Here is a 22,198-nt window from a genome sequence, read left to right as displayed (position 1 = left end):
CAGAAGACTTTCATCCCAGGAGTAAGGGTGAACCAGAAATAGATAAGCCCTAGCAAATCAAATACAACAACGCATTAAAAGGATCATATACCACGACAAAGTGGGATTTATACCAGGGATGCAGGGATGGTTCAACACCCAAAAATCAATCAATGTGATACACCACATTAACAAAATCAGGACTAAAAATCACATGATCATCTCAACAGATGCAGAGAAAGCATTTGACAAGACCCAACATCCATTTATGATAAAAACTCTCAATAAAATGGGTAGACAAGGAAAGTACCTCAACATAATAAAGGCCATATATGACAAACCCACAGCCAACATCATAAGCAACAGAGAAAAACTGAAAGCCACCCCTCTGAGAATGGGAACAACACAAAGGTGTCCACTCTCGCCACTCCTATTCAACACAGTACTGGAAGTTTTGGCCAGAGCAATTAGGCAATAAAAAGAAATAAAAGGTATCCAAATTGGAAAGGAAGACGTAAAACTCTTGCTGTTTGCAGGTGACATGATTCTATATACAGAAAATCCTAAAGAATCCACCAGAAAACTATTAGAAATAATCAACAACTACAAAGTTGCAGGGTACCAGATCAACTTACAGATGAACTTACAAAAATCTGTTACATTTCTACACACTAATAACAAACTAGCAGAAAGAGAAGTCAAGAATACAATCCGATTTACAATCACAACAAAAAGAATAAAATATCTAGGAATAAATTTAACCAAGGAGATGAAAGATCTATACACTGAAAACTCAAAGACATTACTGAAAGAAATCAGTGATGACATAAAGAAATGGAAAGATATTCCATGCACATTGATTAGAAGAATAAATATAGTTAAAATGTCCATATTATCAAAAGCAATCTAGAGATTCAATGCAACCATAATCACAATCCCAATGACATTCTTCACAGAAATAGAACAAAGAATCCTAAAATTCATATGGAACAACAAAAGATCCAGAAAAGCCAAGGCAATCCTGAGGAAAAAGACGAAGCTGGACGTATCACACTCCCTGAACTCAAAACATACTACAAAGCTATAGTAATCAAAACAGCATGGTACTGGCAGAAAAACAGACACATAGATCAATGCAACAGAACTGAAAGCCCAGAAATAAAACCCCACATCTATGGACATTTAATCTTCAACAAAAGAGCCAAGAACATACAATGGAGAAAGGGAAGTCTCTTCAATAAATGGTGCTGGGAAAACTAGACAGCCACATGCAAAAGAATGAAAGTAGACCACTATCTTGCACCATACACAAAAATTAACTCAAAATACATTAAAGACTTGAATGTAAGACCTGAAACCATAAAACTCCAGTACACTCTTTGACATTGGTCTTAGCAGCATCTTTTCAGATACCATGTCTGCTCGGGCAAGGGAAACAAAAGAAAAAGTTAACAAATGGGACTACATCATACAAAGCTTCTGCAGAGCAAAGGAAACCATGAACAATACAAAAAAATAACCCACCAACTGGGAGAAAATATTTGCAAATCATTTATCTGACAAGGGGTTGATCTCCAAAATATATGAAGAACTCATACAACTCAACAACAACAAAAATACAACCTGATCAAAAAATGGCCAGAGGATATAAAAGACATTTTTCCAAAGAAGATATACAGATGGCCACAGACACATGAAATGATGTTCAACATCACCAATTATTAGGGAAATGCAAATCAAAACTACAATATATCACCTTACACCCATCAGAATAGCTATAATTACCAAGACAAAAACAACAAATTTTGGAGAGGATGTGGAGAAAAGGGAACCCTCATACACTGCTGGAAGGAATGCAAACTGGGGCAGCCACTGTGGAAAACAGTATGGGATTTCTCAAAAAATTAAAAATAGAAATACCATATGATCCAGCTATCCCACTACTGGGTATTTATCCAAAGAACTTGAAATCAATCATCCAAAGAGATTTATGTACCCCTATGTTCATTGCAGCATTACTCACAATAGCCAAGATGTGGAAACAACCCAAGTGCCCATAAATGGATGAACAGATAAAGAAGATGTGGTATATATCCACATTGGAATACTATTCAGCAATAAAAAAAAGACAAAATCATACCATTTGCAACAACATGGGTGGACTTTGAGGGTATTATGTTAATCTAAATAAGTCACACAGAGAAAGACAAACACCTTATGATTTCACTCATACGTGGAAGATAAACACATGGATAAGGAGAACAGATTAGTGGTTACCAGAAGGGAAAGGAGGGGGGGAGAGGGCAAAAGGGCTAAAAGGGAACATACGTATGGTGATGGATAAAAACCAGACTATTGTGGGTGATAAAGATGCAGTCTATACAGAAACTGACATATAATAATGCACACCTGAAATTATACCATGTTATAAACCAGTATGACCTCAATAAAATAATTAAATAAGAAAAAAGAAATGAATGAGCCCTCACAAAAAAATGGAGCCAGTTTTGAATTATCTCAATCCTTGACAAGATTAGAGTACACTACGATTGCCAGTGTCCCTAGCCATCTGCCAAAAACAAAGGTAAATTTTCTAGGGAAGAAGATATCATCTTAGGCATCAAATTATCTATTAAATTATTCACGTATAATGTCTGCACTCAATCAAAAATTACCTAGCATATTATGAGACAAGTCAAATAACTGTAAATCAAGAAAAATAATAGAAAATAGAAATATACCCACACATGATCCAAACAATGTAGTTATCAAACAAAGATTTTAAGGTAACTCTAATTAATATGGCCCAGGAAAATAAAAAGACAAGATTGAAAGTATCTGCAGTGAAGCAGAAACCTAAAAAGCATCAAATAAAAATTATAAAACTGCAAATTATTTTAAAACTAAAATTGAGCACTCAATGGATGGGTTTAACAAGAAATTAGTGAATTAAATCAGACTAAAATATCTAGAATGAAAACATAAAGTAAAAAATAGAAAAGAAAGCAAGAGACATAGGAAATAAAATGAAAGGTCAAACATAGGAGTAAAAACTGAAGTCTGAGGAGAAGACACACAAAAATGGGATTAGAACATACAAAGGCTGAGATTTTTCCAAAACTAACAAAAAACATCATTCTGCAGAATTGAGAGGCACTATGAATCACAAAAAGAATAAATATTTTAAATAATTAGATAAAAGACAAAGACTTAGACACATTATAGTAAAAACTACCGACAACCAAAAAAAGAAAATCTTACAAGTAGCCATAAGGCCTTAAGTATCTTCAAAGTAGTAACAATAAAACTAACAACTGACTTCCTATCAGAAATAATTAACGCAAGAAGTCAATGAAATAATACCTTCAAAGTGCTAAAAGTAAATAACTGCCACAGAGAAATATGTGAAAATATCCATAAAAGACTAATAAAAAATGAAGACAACCAGGGGCCAGCTCTGTGGCATAGTGGTTAACTTCGCACACTCCGCTTTGGCAGCCCAGGGTTCACAGGTTTGGATCCCAGGCGCGGACCTATGCACCACTCATCAAGCCATGCTGTGGCGGCGTCCCATATAAAGTAGAGGAAGATGGGCACAGATGTTAGCCCAGGGCCAGTCTTCCTCAGCAAAACAAGGAGGATTGGCAACAGACGTTAGCTCAGGGCTAATCTTCCTCACAGGAAAAAAAAAAAGAAAATGACGACAACCAAAACGATACCAATAACAGTTACCTGGGGGCTAGGGAGAGGATGGGATGGGGACGAGGATGGAGATTCGTGATTAATTACCAAGTCCAAGGAGATGTTAGCCTTACCTGTTACAATTTACATTTTTATAAGCAAAATAGATTCATGGATTTCTTGATTACTTAAAAGATATAAAATGCATTTTTCAATAAAAATGCACATTTTGAAAGTTAAAAATAAACAAAAGAGAAAAAAACGATATTCAAATGAATATTCTAAAGGGGAAATAAAATATTACTGAAATTAAAAGCTCAATAAATGGGTTTAATGACAAATTAAATATAGCAAAAGAAAGGATTAGTGAACTGAAAAATATGATAGTAGAAAATATCTATGTGAGAGTACAGAGGAAAAAAAAGAATATAAATACTCAGAGCAGAAAATAAGAGATAAATGGGACACAGTGAACAAATCTAACAGTATAATTGGAGTCCCTGAAGGAGAGAACAGAGAGAATGGGACAGAAAAACAATTTTGAAAGGAAAAGCCTTTCCAAAACTGACAAAAGACAGCAGCCCAAGTCTTCCAGAAGCTCTACAAGCCCCAAAGCAGGATAAATACAAAGAAAACTATACCTAAGCACATCATAGAAAAACTGATGAAAATCTGAAGCAAACATAAAATCTTAATGGCATACAGAGTAGATAAAAACTCATTACCTTGCAAGGAGTGATAATAAAACCTTCAGTTGATTTTCCAACAGAAACAATAAAAACCAGAGAACACTGGAATACCTTTAAAGTGTTGGAAGAAAATTAAGCAAATCTAGATTATCTATCCTGCAAAAATATCCTTCAAAACTGAAGGCAAAATTAAAATATCTTTAGACAAACTCTATGAGAATTTGTAACCAAATCAATTTCATGGAAAGAAATATTAAAGGAAATTCTCTAGGAAGAAAGAAAATAACCCCAGATGGAAGCACATCAACAAAGGAATGAATGAAGAATACCACAAAGGGCAAAAATATGGGTAAAAGTAAGAACATACTCACTATTCAAAAATAATACTATCTTTAATACTATCTTATGAAATATAAAATATACGAAAAACAAAGTGTGTAACAATATCACAAAAGGTGGAAGAAGAGTAAACAGAATTCAAGTGTGGTAAGGTCTTTGCATTGTCCAGAAAGTGATCAAAATAATAACTTGCAACGGACTCTAATAATTCAGTGAGGCATGTTATAATCTCTAGGGTACTCACCAAAAGAATAATAAAATAATGTAAGTAACTTGCCATAGACAGGGAAAAATGGAATAAAAACATTTGAGTAATGCAAAAGAAAGTAAGAAAGCAGTGGGGAAAAGATCAAAGAGAAACTGGGTCTAATAGTAAACAAATATCAATACAGTAGATTTAAACCTAAATATGTCAATAACAACATTAAATATAAAGGATAAAACATCAATTAAAGGAAAAACTTGTCAGATTAGATTAAATACCTAATTATATATTGTTTAAAAGAGACATACCTTAGGATGGAGAAAAAGAACGCACCATGCAAACATAACCAAAAGAATGGTAGCTATACCAATATCAAACAAAGCAGACTTTAAGGCAAGAATTACTGACAGATGAAACAGTGACACTTCACAATGATAAAAGATTCATCAACCAGGAAAACATAACAATTCTAAATGTGCATCTAATAACATATAAGCAAAAATTCAAAAAACCACTATCACTATGGAAGATTTTAACACATCTCTTTAAGAAGATGGCAGAATAAGTAGACAAAAAAATTAAGTAATAACATAGAAGACTTGAACAACATAATTAACAAGCTTGACATATTTGACATATCCAGAACCCAGCACTTAACAATGGCAGAAAACACGTTATTTTAAGTGTATGGAATTTTCCAAACTATCGATATCCTGGGTCATAAAGCAGGTCTCACTAAATTTCAAAGTATAGAAAGTGCAAGGAGAGAGAATCAGAAGAATCTCCATATGTTTGGAAATTAAGCAATACATTTCTAAATAACTTATAGATCAAAGAAAAACTTACAATGGAAATTGTAAAATATTTTCAGGTGAATCATAATAAAAATATGACACATCAATATTTGTAGTGTAGCTAAAGATTTGTTTAAATGGAAATGCATAGCTTTAAATGACATAATAGAAAGAAAAGAGGCTGAAAATGAATGATCTAAGTCTCTATTTCAAGAAGCCAGAAAAAGAGTAGCATATTAAATCCAAAGAAAGAAGGAAGGAAATAATAAACAACAAAAAACAATAAAATATAACACAAACATATGATAGTGAAAAATCAATAAAACCAAAAATGGGTCATTTGAAAAACACTAATGAAATGTAGACACCCCTTAGCAAGAGTGATGAAGCAAAAAGAGAGAAGGCAAAAAATAACCAATATCAAGAATAAAAAAGGAACATCACTACAGATTCTAGAACCTCCAGACATGAAAAAGATAAAAGGATATTATAAATAACATATCAATAAATTTGCAAATTTTGATGAAATGCACAATTCCTTGAAAAGCACAACTTACCAAATCTGGGCATAAAAGGAAACAGAAAATCTGCATATTTATTAAAGAAATTGAATCCCACAAAGAGAAATCCAGGCCCAGACAGGTTTCACTGGTGAATTCTCCTAATCATTTGAGCAAAAAATTACACTAAATTCTCCTCAAGAATAAAAAAGAAGGAACACAGCTCAACTCATTTTATTGAGGCCTGCATAACCCTGATATCAGAACCTAACAGAACAATACAAGAAAAGTAAATTACCAGTCCAACTTCTTTCAAATGTAAACATTTGAAAGTAACACACATACATACACACACACACACACACACACACACACTTGCAAACCAAATCCAGGTTAAGACATCACAACCAAGTTGAGTTTATTTCAGGAATGCAAGGTTGGTTTAACATTTTCAAATCAATGAATGTAATTATTAACAGAATAAAGGAGAAAAGCCTTATGTTCATCTAAACAGATGAAAAAAAACCATGTAATAAAATTCAATAACCATCCATGATAAAATTCTTCACAAACTACAGCAAACATCAAATTTAATGGTATAATATTGGAAGAGAGAAGTGTGCCTACCATCATCACTTCCATGCAACATTGTACTGGAGGTCCTAGCCTGTGTAATAAGGTGAGAAAAAGAATGAGACAGGGAAAATGTAAGATGAACCCAGAACAGCTTGTTACACTAGAAAGTATAGAAATGTTCAAAGAATAATAGAGACATATCAAAAGACACAAGAGTCAGCTGGAAGGAGCTTCCACTGGCTAAATCTGGGACAATTGGAGAATCAAAATAAATTATGACAGTAACAGACTACAACATTAAATAAAATTAAAAATCCAAGAGTTCAGGGCCGGCTGCGTGGTTCAGTGGTTAAGTGCGCGTGCTCCACTACTGGCGGACCAGGTTCGGATCCCGGACGCGCACCGACGCACTGCTTCTCCAGCCATGCTGAGGCCGCGTCCCACATACAGCAACTAGAAGGATGTGCAACTATGACATACAACTATCTACTGGGGCTTTGGGGGGAAAAAGGAGGAGGATTGGCAATAGATGTTATCTCAGAGCCGGTCTTCCTCAGCAAAAAAAAGAGGAGGATTAGCACAGATGTTAGCTCAGGGCTGATCTTCCTCACAAAAAAAAAAAAAAATCCAAGAGTTCAGATAGACAGACTGACAGATAATTGGGGAGAATGTAAACATTTATTAATTAAAGATCTACTTTATCATCAATGGATGCTAAAAATAGTGGGTGACAGTTTGATAAGGTGCAGGGTATTTACCTAGCCTCAAAGTACCCCTCAACAAATTACTTATTAATTTCAAAAGAGAAAAAAGAAACTTTAAATCAAAAAACCTGACGATACTCTATATTAACCAAGGGATCAAAGTTAACACGACCAATAGCAGGACAAATTGACATCACATGCTTCCGGATGTGATGCACCAAGAAGGACACATCATCATTCATGTGATATTTGGCAAAAAATACAAAATCTGACTCTACTCATGAGGAAACATCACCCAAATTGAACATTCTTCAAAATAACTGTCCTGTACTCTTCAAAAATGGCAAAGTCAAAAAAGACAAAGAAAGGCTAAGGCACTGTTCCAGATTAAAGGAGACCAAAGAGACTTAACAACTAAATGGATCAAGAAAAAAAAACAGTCATAAGAGACATTACTGAGATAATGACAAACTTTGAATACCCACTGTGAATTATATAATAGTATTTTATGAATGTTAAATATCCAGATTTTGATAAATGAACTGTGATCACATAAGAGAATGTCTTTGTTCTTAGGAAATATACACTGAAATATTTAGGGATAAAGAAGTATGCTAGCTTCAAATAATCTCAGATGGTTCAGGGAAAAAAGTAAATGCATATATTTATATGCGTGTGCATAGGTATATATGCGTTTGTGTGTATAGGTATATATGTGTATGTGTTTGTATGTGTGTATATTTATATACACATATAGTGTATACAGCGTGGATATGCTGAACAAAAGGATGATTCATGTCCTGGGAGGGACAAAGTGGGACGACTTGAGATTTCATCACACTACTCAGAATGGTATGCAATTTAAAACTTATGAATTGTTTATTTCTGGAATTTTCCATTTAACATTTTCAAACTGCAGCTGACTGCAGGTAACTGAAACCACGGATAATGAGGACTACTGTATGATATCTTTGTGTTCAAGAAAGAGACAGCAATAAATATATACACATAATATATATACACATATACATATATCTTATTTGCTTCTTTTTGAAAATATAAGCAATAAAGGATAAACCAAAAACTGGTAAAAATGATTACTTACAACACACATTAGGATGGCTATTAAAAAAACAAAAAGTAACAAGTTTTGGTGAGGAAGTGGACAAACTGGAACCCTTGTATACCACTGGTAGGAATAAAATGGTAAAGCCACTATGGAAAACAGTATGATGGGGGGCTGTCTTCAAAAAATTAAAAATACAATTACCATACAATCCAGTAATTCCACTTCAGGGTATATACCCAAAAAAAGTGAAAGCAGGGTCTTGAAAAGATATTTGTACATCCATGTTCACAGCAGCATTATTCACAATAGCTAAAACATGGAAGCAACCCTGTCCATGAACAAATGAATGGGTAAGCAAAATGTGGTATATATACACAATGGAATATTATTCATTCTTAAAAGGGAAACTCTGACATATGCTACAACATGGATGAACCCTGAGGACATTATGCTAAGTGAAATAAGCCAGCCACAAAAAGACAAATGATGTATGATTCCATTTAGATGAGGTACCTAGAGTAGTCAAAATCATAGACACAGAAAGCAGAATGCTAGGAACTGAGGGAGGGGGGAATGGGGAGTTACTGTTCAATGGGTATAGCTTCAGTTTTGCAAGATGAAAACAGTTCTGGAGATGACGGTGGTGATGGTTGCACAGCAATATGAATATACTTAATACCACTGAAACATACACTTAAAAATGGTTAAGATGGTAAAGTTTATGTGTATTTTACCACAATAAAAAAAATAAAAAAGAATTTTTCCAAGAGAAGAAGAGGAAGAAGAGAAATGAATGCTAGACTTCTCTAAATGAACACTGTTTTACAGTTTGAATTCTCAACCATGTAAATGCTGTATACAAAATTAAAATTAAGTTAAATCAAAAAGAAAAAGAAATATCAAAAAATTGCAAAACTGAGGACACTGGAATAAAAGATGCTAAGAGCAAAATCTGTCAACCTAGACTTCTATACTTAGCAAGAACGTTGTTTTTTTGGTGAGGAAGACTGGCCCTGAGCTAACATCTGCCACCAATCTTTCTCTTTTTGCTTGAAGAAGATTGTCCCTGAGCTAAAATCTTTGCCAATCCTCCTCTTTTTGCTGGAGGAAGATTGTCCCTGAGCTAACGTCTGTGCTAATCCTCCTCTATTTTGTATGTGGGACTCCGCCACAGCACAGCTTGATGAGCAATGTGTAGGTCTGCACCCGGGATCTGAACCTGTGAACCCCAGGCTGCCAAAGTGGTGTGCATGAACTTAACCACTACGCCATGGGGCCAGCCCCAAGACCATCTTTTAAAATTAGGACAGGAAAAAAAAAAGATATCTTCAGGCAAACAAAAGCAGAGTTTATGACTAAAAGGCCCTCACTAAAGGAAATTCTCAAGCCACAGCAGGCAGAAGGAAAATGATCCCAAATGACAGATATGAAAAATACAAAACCTTAGAACTTTTTTTACGTCCTTAAGACATAAAAGAAATTGGAGTATGGGGAGTGGAGAGAAATGAGACAGGAAAGGAGAACATAGGTAGATATACTACTGCTTTTACACCCAGAGCAGGAGGCCCCTGCCCCAAGCTCTACACTTTAGAAGATTCCACCTACCGAAATATCAAAAATATCAAAACCCAAAGATAATCAGTAACTAACTGAGGCAACAGGAATTAGGAGAGAGGATTCACAAATTGAAGGGGGACTCCCCCAGGTCAGACAATGAGGGGAGGAGAAGGAGGGGCAGCAAATCACAGCCTCTATGCTGGGAATCCAGAGAAAAATAACTGTTTTTGTTTAAGAATGAACACCCTAAATCTACCAAAGAAAGTGTCCAGGCAGATTGGGTTCCCCCATATAACTGCATTCTCTCGTCCTCCTGGGTTTGAGTGGCATAGTTTAAGGAGATACTTAGAACTGCCTGAAAATCTTAAGTTAGAAAAGTAAAGTGTAGGGAAGGGGAACCTGTCTGCCCAGGCTCTCTGGTGAGTTTTACCACATCAGTCCCCGTCCCAGATTCAGAGACCGCCCTGGCCCAGCTTCTACCCTGCCTGCCCCAGGGAGAATATGGCTCCTTTGAGAGCTGGCAAGGTCCTGGGTGGGAAAGCCGGTCAAGCTGTTGGCATGAATTTATTTCTAACTTTTTAAGATAAGACATAAAAACAGCTGGCTTACATTTGTATTCTTGCCCTAAGACCCACAAATGTTAGGAGTAAGTCTGAGATAGAGGCGACAGTTCCTGGGCTCTCAGACTGAACAGTACATTCATAGCTGTTCACTTTATTACTGTGCTTTACAACAAATGTGTTCCACAGAGTATCTTGTATATAACAAATATTATATTTAAAAAGATAATAAGTGAAAAATAGATGGAAGGGAGGAAAGAAGGCGGCCAAAAAAAGTAAGGTTAGTGTTTAAGGCAGCTTGATCACTTACCATCATTCTCTAATTCTCTTCTGTGCCAAGAAGCTCATTGACCATATAAACCCATGGGGTGCAACTCCTACAATAATAAATATATATATACACTATTAGTGATAAAATTGTCATAAAATCATATTTATTCACAAAAAGATACAAATCTCATTCCCCACAGGTTTCTCATTATATTAAACAACAACAACAAAAAAAATCCACTCCTTTATATTGCTTGTTTGGATATATTATAGCATATTTTAAATACACCATGCTGAACACCTCAATGCTCACCAAACAAAAAAAAAAATGGAAGAGAAACAGAGGCTTCAAAGTTTTTTTGCTACAATCGATAAACACACACACACATACTTTATATCTTGACTTAGTTCACACATATGGTTAACTGAAACAAAAGTTTCATGAAGTAATATTTATCCCTATTGTGTGAGATGTATTCTGATATTTCCTTCTCTATTTCCTTCTTTTTTTTTTTTTGTGAGGAAGATCAGCCTTGAGCTAACATCCAATGCCAATCCTCTTTTTTGCTGAGGAAGATTGGCCCTGGGCTAACATCTGTGCCCATCTTCCTCTACTTTATCTGGGACGCTGCCACAGCATGGCTTGACAAGCGGTGCATCTGTGTGCGCCTGGGATCCAAACCTGTGAACCCCCGGCCGCCGAAGCGGAGCACGCGCACCCAACTGCTGTGCCACCAGACTGGCCCCCCATTTCATTTTTTAAATGCTGTTTTGACTGACTTGATTTATAACCCAGTAATAAATCCCAACTCAGTATACAAAACACTGTGTAACCTCTCTTTAAGAACTTGCATAAACTAAGATTTTAGCAGAATATCTTAATTACCAATTACATAAGGCTCTACACAGAACAGATCCTACCTTTCAGGGAACGTATTTAACATGGCCTAACCTTCACTCAAAGAAATCAAAGCAGAGAAACTAGACAGAACACAAACGAACAGGGAAATGGCTAGAAACAATGGCCTAACTCTGTAAGAAGAGCTGACGAACAAAGAAAAGCAAGCAGTAATTGGAACCAAACTGTCTTCTGGGATGAGAGCCTAGGTCATTTATCCTTTGTCAAGTGAAACTGCTCCTTTTAAAATGCAGCACCTCAAATGAAAATATATGTCCACACAAAAACTTAAACACAAGTACTCATAGCAGCATTACTCATAATAGCCAAAAAGTGGAAACATCCCAAATGTCCATCAACTGATGGATAAAAAAAATGTGGCATATCCATACAATGGACTATTATTCAGTAATAAAAAGGAATAAAGTGTTGATACATGGTACAACATGGATGAACCTTGAAAATATTATGCTAAGTGAAAGAAGCCAGTCACAAAAGACCATATATTTAGTAATTCCATTTATATGTAATATCCAGAATAGGAAAATCCATACAGTCAGAAAGTAGATTAGTGGTTGCCTAGGGCTAGGGGGCTGGAGGAAAATGGGAGTGACTGCTGATGAGTACAGGGTTTATTTTTGGGATGATGAAAATGTTCTAAAATTTATTATGGTTATGGCTGCACAACTGCGTGAATATATCGAAAATCATTTTTTAAATTGAATTGCATGGTATATGAATTCTATCTCAATAAAGCTGTTATATTTTTTAAATGCAGTGCCTCTGCTCACAACTCGCCAATGCCTCTCCATCTCACTCAGAGTAAAGCCCAAGTCCTCATGGTAGCTTACCATGCCCTAAACTTTCTAGCTCCCCATACCTCTCTGACCACACCTCCTACTCCTCTCCTCCCTGGTATTTATTCCATTCCAGCCACAATGGCCTCTTTAATTTCCCCAACATGCCAGAACCACTCCTGCCTCAGGGCTTTACACGCATTGGACCCCCAGTAGGAACACTCAAGATTTAATCTTTGGTCACGTGTCACTTTCTCAGTGAGGCCTTCCCAAGCACTCTATTTAAAATCGCAACCCATTTATCCTGACTTCAACCACTGGCAATCCCTATCTCACTTCTTCTCTAAAGCACTTATCACCTTATATTATTTACTTACTTGGTGTACTGTCCAGCTCTCCCCACAAAAATGTAAGCTCCATGATGTTCACTGGTTTTGTTACTGCTATAGTCCCAGAACATAGAACAGTGCCCGGCTTTGAGCAGGCATTAAATAAATATTATTTAGTAATGAATGAAGCCCATGCTAAAGCATCTTTGCTCACCTTGTTCCTTTCCTCTCACCCTCTATATATTCAAAGCCTACTAATTCTTCAAGGCCAGCTCAAAAGTCATCTTCATGAAGCCTACTCTGATATCCCCAGCTGACACAGATCTTCATCTGAATTCCCAGACCACTTCATCTGTATTCTTTACCTCTAAAAAGTGAGGAAAAGCGTGATACGGTGGAAAGAGGTATTGGAGTCAACCAAATCACCAGCTATGTGACCCTGAGAAGTCATTTAACCTCTTTGAGTATTGGTATTCTCATCTATAAAAATGAAGGCTAGGGCCGGCCCCGTGGCTTAGAGGGTAAGTGCGTGCGCTCCGCTACTGGCAGCCCGGGTTCGGATCCCGGCCACGCACTGACGCACTGCTTGTCGGACTATGCTGAGGCCGTGTCCCACATACAGCAACTAGAAGGATGTGCAACTATGACGTGCAGCTGTCTACTGGGGCTTTGGGGAAAAAAATAAAAAAAAAAATTAAAAAAAAAAAAAAATGAAGGCTAGGGGTCAGCCCCGTGGCGTAGCAGTTAAGTGCGTGCGCTCCGCTGCTGGTGGCCTGAGTTCGGATCCCGAGCGTGCACCAATGCACCACTTGTCAGGCCATGCTGTGGCGACGTCCCACATAAAATGGAGGAAGATCAGCATGGATGTTAGCTCAGGGCCAGTATTCCTCAGCCAAAAAAAAGAGGAGGATTGGCATGGATGTTAGCTTAGGGCTGATCTTCCTCACGAAAAAAAAAAAAAAATGAAGGCTAGGTATTTACCCAAGAGAAATGAAAACATATTTCCACATAAAAACCTATATACAAATGTTCACAGCAGCTTTGTTCATAATATTCCAAAACTGGAAACAACCCAAATATCCATCAACAGGAGAAGAGATAATCAAATTATAATATATCCACAAAAAAGAACAGAAAGCAATAGAAAGGAATAAACTACTGATACACACAACAAAATGGATAAATATTCCAGACATTATGCTCAGAAAAAGAAAATAGATGCAAAAGAATACATACTGAATGATTCCATTTACACGAAGTTTAGAAAATGCAAAACTAATCTTGGGTGAGAAATATCGAAAGAGGGTCAACTTGGTTGAAGGAGAAAGACTGGGAAGGAACACAAAGGAACTTTCTGGAGAAATGGAAATGTTCTACATCTGGATTGTGGTAGTGGTTCACAGCTATATATAAATTTGTCAATACTGGGGACGGCCCGGCGGCGCAAGCCGTTAAGTGCGCGCGCTCCGCGGCCGCGGCCTGGGGGTCACCGGTTCAGATCCCCGGCGCGCACCGACGCACCACTTGGCAAGCCATGCTGTGGAGGCGTCCCATATAAAGTGGAGGAAGATGGGCATGGATGTTAGCCCAGGGCCAGTCTTCCTCAGCAAAAAGAGGAGGATTGGCAGATGTTAGCTCGGGGCCGATCTTCCTCACACACAAAAAAAAATTTGTCAATACTTATTAAACTGTTTATTTAAAAAATGGGTGCACTCACTGTATGTAAATTATACCTCAATAAAACTGATTTAAAGAAAAAGACACAGTTTAGGGGGAAAAAATCCCTATATTTACAAAGTTGTTAGGAGGATTAGATGAGAAACATATCTACTGAAATCAGCATGGTACAGTGGAAAAGAATGCACACTGATGTGGGATTGAATCCCACTAGCCAATTATTATAGTTACTAGTTATATAACCTTAGACAAGTCATTTAATCCCTCAGACTTCAGTTTTCTCTTCTGTAAAGAGAATAACATCTACTCTACAGAGTTCAATGGTAGCATGCTAGAGTTTCCATCAGTTAACACAAGATGTAACACACAACAGGTACCCAATTAATTTTCAAAATAATACATAAAACCCAGCACATAGCAGATGCTCAGTAAGTGCTATCCTCTTTTCCCTATTTCCCTTGTCTGCGAGTTTTCACCTCTACTACACTTTAAGATCCTGAAGGGCAGGAGTCATACCTGAATGAGCGTCTCTTTCACCCACTTAAGACGTGTCTTACAAATGGTAGGCACTAAATAAAGATTCTGAAGGAAAGTAAGGAAGTTGGATGGCTTGTTGATTAAGCAGACATACATTCTTTTGGTCATTCCAGAATCCATCAGTAAAGCTGTGTATTTATTAGCCTTTCCAATCAAGACAGCTGTAGCCTAGATACCAAACTTCTTTAAGGCAGACACAAAATTTTATGTACCATGTGATTTTATGTACCATATGATCCATATAGACTGGAAATAGACAAGAAGTAATGTGTAGTAAAAAGCATAAATTCTGAAGTCAGACCTCAATTCATATCCCAAGATTGCCACTTACAATCTATATAACCTTTAGGCAAGTTATTTAACATTTTTGAATCTCAAAATTCACAGCTGTAAAATGGGGGTAAAAATATCTGCCTTGTAGGATTATTTTCAAAAAAATTATGTGTGAAGCACCAAATAGCACAGAACCAGCACTCAATAATTGGTACTGTACACCACTGGAATTGTGGGTAATTTTCTTCTTTGCTATTTTCCAGATTTTGTTATATAATTGCAATGCAATTACAACTTTAAAAGATTGCAATGATTTAAATTTAAATGTGCTCCCAAATTACAGATTAAATTCAGCTTTGGCTCTAAAATTTTCAACCCAGAGACCACAAATTTTAATTACCATGCCTTTTTCTCTCCAAGGGGAAAAAAAAGGCTCAAGATTGAACTATCTCCTAAATCCTACCAGATACTGATTTACTCTAAATACTTACTTCACTACTTGTCTTGTGTACTACTACTCAATTTGACACCTGACAGATTATTGTCTCTACCTCTGAAATGAAAGGCAGTGATACTTAAGATACATTTTTTTTTTAAGTTAAATTCAAGATAGTTCCAAGTGCACTTGGGCAATCAGGTACTGCAATGTGTAGATTAATAAACATAAGTAGAGGATATATGTGTCGTGGTAAAGTATTTAAATACCACAAAGGATTTCTGGGAAGCAATCTACTTAATGATATGAATTAAAAGCTAATAGAGAGTGAGTGAGCACAAGAGTGAGAGTAAGAGCCCATGTCAGGTTAAATGCCATCATCACGTCAGGTGAAAAAGACTACATATCTTCATTTCTCCAAAAGAGATATACAAATGGCTAACAAGCATATGAAAAGATGTTGAACATCATTACTCATTAGGGAAATACAAATCAAAACCACCATGAGATACCACTTTACACCCACTAAGATGGCTATAATGCAAAAGACAGACAACAATAGCTGTTGGAGAGGATGTAGAAAAACTGGAACCCTCATACCCTGCTGGTGGGGATGTAAAATGGTGCAGCTGCTTTGGTAAACAGTCTGGCAGTTCCTCAGAAAGTTTAAACATAAAGTTACCCAGCAATTCCACTCCTAGGTATATACCCAAGAGAAATGAAAACATATGTCCATACAAAAATTTGTACATAAATAATCATAGCAGCATTATTCATAAGAGCCAAAAAGTGAAAAAATCCAAATGTGCATCAACTGATGAACAGATAAATAAAATGTGCTATATCCACACAATGGAATATTATTCAACCATAAAAAGAAATGAACTTTCTGAAAAAGTCAAGACTAAGGAGATAGGAAAAAGATCAATAGTTGCCAGGCGTTGGAGGGAGGGAGGGATGAAAAGGCAGAGCACAGAGAATTTTTAGGGCAGTGAAAGTACTCCGTATGATATATTGGTGGATACAGGTCATTATACATTTGTCCAAACCCATAAAATGTATAACACAAAAGTAAACTCTAATGTAAGCTACTGTTTTTGGGTGATAATGATGTGTCAATGCAGGTTCATCAACTGTAACTAATGTACCACGCTGGCTGTTGACAATGGGGGAGGCTGTGCATGAACAGAGGCAAGGAGTACATGGGAAGTCTCCACACCTTCCTCTCAATTTTGCTGTGTACCTAAAACTGCTCTAAAAAACTAAGTCTACTAAAAAAAAAAAAAAAAGGGAATGAAGTGCTGATACATACAACATGGATGAATCTTGAAAACATGCTAAATGGAAGAAGCCAAACACAAAAGACCACATATTGTATGATCCCATTGATGTGAAATGGCCAGAGTAGGCAAATCCATAGAGAAAAAGTAAATTAGTGGTTGCCTAGGGCTGGGACAGAGGGTAGGATGAGGAGGAGGGAAGGGAGGCCAGGAATGGGGAATGACTGCTAATAGTTATGGAGTTTCATACTGGGGTGCTGAAAATATTCTAAAATGGGTTGTGGTGATGGTTGCACAATTCTATGAACATACTAAAAACTACTGAAGTGTACACTTTAATGGCTGAATTTTATGATATGTGAAATATATCTCAATAAAGTGATTAAAAAAAAGCTAATTCCTTATCCAGAATTTCCAAAATTTCAATCATTCAGCTACTACTTTCAGATTTGCCATAACTACCACCTGTACTATTATTTACATTTTTCTTTAAATAGAACTACATTTTTACCTAAATTTTAAAAGAAAATTTATAACACTACCATAAATAAAAAATCAAATAATATTTTTTAAATGGATATAGCAAAATACTGGCAGTGCTACTCAAATAAATGAAATCTGAGAAACTCTGGGCTACGGCAAAACAATCGCCAAGCAGAATGGAAATGTGAAGACTGGCTCAAGTGCCAGGAAACACCTGCTTCTCTTTTCTTTATCCGAGTTTGGGTACACAGGTTCTGAAAAGACAAGAAATAAATGCCAGACCCAAAACAGTGAGAAGCCTGCTGGTAGCACTACTCTAAAAACTACAGGCCCATCTAACTGAAAGCAGAATACATCTATGAATTGTTCTCGTTTGCCAATAAAATGTAGAAAAATTAAGGTTTGCAATCACAGTTTCTCTCTGATGTTGACAAAATCTATCACCCATGTTTTTGCCTTTTCTGAAAATTAAAAAAATATGAGTATTTGCCTTTCTGAGTCTGGTACTTAAACAAACAATGCTGTTGTCAGCATACTTAAAAATTATCAGTAATTTTTCATGTCTTTGCTAAGTGGAAAATAAGTGTATTACAGTAAAAAAGTATTTTGAAGAGCAATATAGACATTTTATAATTCCAAGTTGTTTAATGAGGTTTTCAGTTCTGATCACTTCTATACATACTGCCATGAATACATCAACCAATAGGCATTTATTTTCTCTGATGAACATGACATGCCTCTTTGAAAATACCAAAACTACCTCTTTTCCAATTCTATATTAAAAGTAGACCTAACACATACAGACGTCTTTACAAATGAACTATCATGTCCGAGATTTGCTTCAAAACAATGGGGGACCAAGTAACTTTTAAGGGACAAGACTGTCCATGCATAAGTAATTGCTGAAATAGATTGGTACATAGCAATCCATGTTACTATTCTCTCTACTTTGCATTATGTTTTCAAAACCACATATAAAGAACTTACTACTTTAAGAAGTTATCATTAAAAAGTAGTAATTATTTTAGTAAAGCTTCATGAAATCTCTAGTGTTTCAGGTCACAGAGGAAAAAGTCTTTCTATAAATCTTTCCTTCTAATAATTTTTTAAGGTTGGCTCCACCAATGGACTGCAGATCTTTTCGCTGTTTATATTCCACAAGAACTACTGCCAAAGCCAAACGTATTTGTGAAAAAGGTTACCATCCCAGCAGAAAACCGGAAACAGATTTTTATTAATGACTTAATTTTTGTTATATGAACCATTTGCAGTTTTCACTTCCACAACCTCAGAAATGTCAATTTCACAATGGATATCAGATTGCACCATTAGAGAGAATTCTGTTTAACTTCCCACTAAATACCACCACCACTTCCTAAGTGTTTAAAGAATGTTCACATGGGATTCCCAAAGAATTTTTGCATCTCCTTTAAAACTAGGTTGGATTGTGGTATAAAGGTGAAAGAAAAGACAGAATCTCAAGCCCCTTCATTTTATCTTTAAAACATTCCTGTAAAGTGGTTAAATAAACCTTTTAGTAAAGTCAATATCAAATCATCCTGTTAGTGATTCTTAAATATTTATGAAGCCGTAAGGACAAACATTTTTAAAGTCTGTCATTAAAACACTATATCCTTTGGATCCCAGTCGCCAAAATTATTTATAAATGCACTTGTATATAACATTGATTATGCTTCCACGCATAATCCACCAGGTAGATTGATCTAAACCACCAGACGGTTAACTATAGAAAATTTAAAATTGCAGCTCAAGGGAGTGGGGAGAAAGAAGGAAAGGAGCAAGCATTTGTTGAAGGCTTACTATGGATCAGGAGCAGTTCTAAATGCTTTACAGACACCTCATTTACTAGCTATCAACAAATTTATGAGGGGGATATTATTCCTATTTTACATATGAGGAAACCAAGGCTCAGAAAAATTAAGTAATCTTCAAAATGACAAGTAGTAAAGCTGGGATTCAAATTGAAACCAGCCTGCCTTCCAAGTCATCATATCACACTTCCTCCCACAAAGACAACTTTCCAAATCATATTAAATATTGCCTCTTTGATGAACCAAAATAATTCTTGGGGCCAGCCCCCTGGCATAGCGATTAAGCACACACGCTCCACTGCTGGCGGCCCGGGGTTCGGATCCTGGCGCACACTGATGCACCGCTTGTCAGGCCATGCTGTGGCGGTGTCCCATATAAAGTGGAGGAAGATGGGCACAGATGTTAGCCCAGGGCCAGTCTTCCTCAGCAAAAAAGAGGAGGACTGGCATGGATGTTAGCTCAGGGCTGATCTTCCTCACAAAAAATATATATATGTTAATTCCTTAGTGGTTATTATTCAGATCATTTCAATATGTGGCATAAATCAACCTGCACCCAACACATTTTTTTTATTTATTTTTTTTCCCCCAAAGCCCCAGTAGATAGTTGTATGTCATAGCTGCACATCCTTCTAGTTGCTGTATGTGGGACGCGGGCTCAGCATGGCCAGAGAAGCGGTGTGTCAGTGCGCGCCTGGGTCCAAACCTGGGCCGCCAGCAGCGGAGCGCACGTACCCAATCGCTAAGCCACGGGCCGGCCCATGCACCCAACAGATTTTGATGAAAAGTCATAGTTAACAGAAAAAAATACAAGGGCCAGAGCACCAAAATAAACTGGAGTGGGATAGTGGTCAGATACCAACCTTAAGTCTGAAAGCTTAATCCCAGATAAACCATTCACCAGCGGGTGACCTGGGGGCAAGTAACGACCTCTTTGAACCTCAGTTCAAAATGGGCATAACGCCTATCCCATCCTTCCACCTCCGATTACGAGGATGAAATAGATAACGTTGGTAAAACCAATATGTAAACTATAAAACTATAATATATATACGGAATTACTATCTATTCAGTAACATGACTATACGAATACCTATTTTCATGGAAAATAACCTAGCACAAACAGAATGAGGGATACAGCTCGCCAGCAGCAGGAAACTGCTCTCAGGCAAGCGGCCCCATCTCGCCGAGCCACTTGACAGCAGCAGGTGCTGCTCCGAGGACCAGTTCCTGTCTGCCTTCTAACAATCCCGTCCCTCACTGGCGGTGGGGACCGCGAATGAAGTGCTAGAAAGGGAGCACCACCAGAGGCACAAGGCTGGGTCCTACTACTTGCAGGTGCGAGGCCTTGGTTCAACTCTTCGCCCCTCCATTTGTAAGATGGAGAGACCGTTCCCGCCCTGCTTCGTGGGCAGAGCTCACACCCGCGTCACGGCGCAGGGAAAGCGTGGTAAACCCCGCTGAGAACGAGAGACGAGTGGCGATCATCTGTCAAATGAAGGGCTGGGAGGGAGGCTCCTCCGGAAGCCCCTTGCAGTTTGGACATTGCAGAAGCCTCGACACGAGCCGCGGGCCCCCCCCCTCCCCCGTGAGGGTGTGAGGCAGCCCCCCGCCCACCCCTCGGCCCGTCGCGTGCGCGGGGTCCCACGTCCCTCACACCTCAGCTGAGCCCGCAGGGCAGGCCCAGAGCCTGCGCGCCCCCGCCTCCAGGCCTCCTAAGAGGACCCCCGGGCCCTCCCGAGCGGCCGCAACTCCCTTCCCCCAGCAGCGATCCCAGTCCCTCTCACTCCCAGGAGAGGGGAGGGGGCGAAAGGGCGTACCCCGCCGCCATTTTGTCCCCGTGGCCCCCCCCCCAACGCATTCTCCCGGCTCCCGCCCCAGCCCGGTCTGCGCGACGCGCGCCCCTCGCGGACACTTACCCCGGGCCGCCCTGCACAGTTTGGGGCGGCTCCGAGCGTCCCGCCGGGAAAGGGGCGGGGCAGGGCGGGGCGAGGCGGCTGCGGAGGGGCGGAGCGCCCGCCGGCGCACCACGTGATTCCCCGCCGCTGCCGCGCTGCTCCCGGCTCCGCGCTCTCGCCGCCCCCACGCAGGCGCCGCCCGCGCAGGCGCCGATGGGCCGCCGAGGCGGGATGCAGTGCGTGGGTTAGTTTTGATTGTCCGGACGCGGCTGGTGCTGGAGAGGTGTTCTCGTTCCTAGGCTGCGCTGACACTGCTGCTCTTGGCGGCCCAGTTTTTTTCTTGGATTTAGTCACGTACCTCCCCCTATTTTATCACTACAGTTAGTCCCCCAGAGATTAAAGACCTCGAGGTCCGCCTCCCAAAAATCTGTACCTGTGCAAGCGCTTCAGAAAAGCACGCAGGACTACGCCAAGCGCAGTTTACCCTTCTCCCTAAGGCTTTATTCGGCACCTTCTATGTGCCAAGCGTGAAAGGCTTGAAGTACAGAAATTTAACAAATGTGTTTTCTCTAATTCAAGGGTGAGATAAACACACGAGTTAAATAACGATATTTAAATCACAGTTCCGAACAAAATAGGAAAGAGACTCAATGCAGACCATTATTATCAAATGAATATTCCCCATCACTTTTCATCCAGCTGGGAATCTCAGGCCCTTTGTCCTTCCCTGTCTCTTGTTACCCACAATAAGCAGAAAGTCATGGAATCCAATAGACCTACCTCATAATTAGACTACAAGCGCTGTGAAGACAGGAACCATATTGTTGGCTATGTT

At 38.3% G+C, this 22,198-nt stretch overlaps 1 protein-coding gene across 5 annotated transcripts in view; it reads right to left on the bottom strand.

Moving 5' to 3' along the window:
* Window positions 1-21,473, bottom strand: part of SCAPER (S-phase cyclin A associated protein in the ER) — a 439,244-nt gene extending 417,771 nt beyond the window's left edge. For 3 of the 5 annotated variants that reach the window (XM_087428754.1, XM_087428756.1, XM_087428758.1), the window contains exon 1: window positions 6,815-6,834. In XM_087428754.1, coding sequence (XP_087284880.1) covers window positions 6,815-6,829 — 15 coding nt within the window. In that variant the 5' untranslated portion in view covers window positions 6,830-6,834. Of the gene's footprint in view, window positions 1-6,814; window positions 6,835-10,963; window positions 11,031-13,161; window positions 13,423-21,384 lie in introns of those variants that run through there. The other 2 variants (XM_014780959.2, XM_087428755.1) reach the window with 2 other exon arrangements.
* Window positions 21,474-22,198: the final 725 nt, after the last annotated feature.

Source organism: Ceratotherium simum, chromosome 3, assembly GCF_057802395.1.
Source record: "Ceratotherium simum simum isolate JZ-2026a chromosome 3, ASM5780239v1, whole genome shotgun sequence".
In the NCBI taxonomy this organism is placed as follows: Eukaryota; Metazoa; Chordata; class Mammalia; order Perissodactyla; family Rhinocerotidae; genus Ceratotherium; species Ceratotherium simum.
Note: the sequence above shows the minus strand (reverse complement) of the source record. Positions and strands in the feature narration are given on the sequence as shown.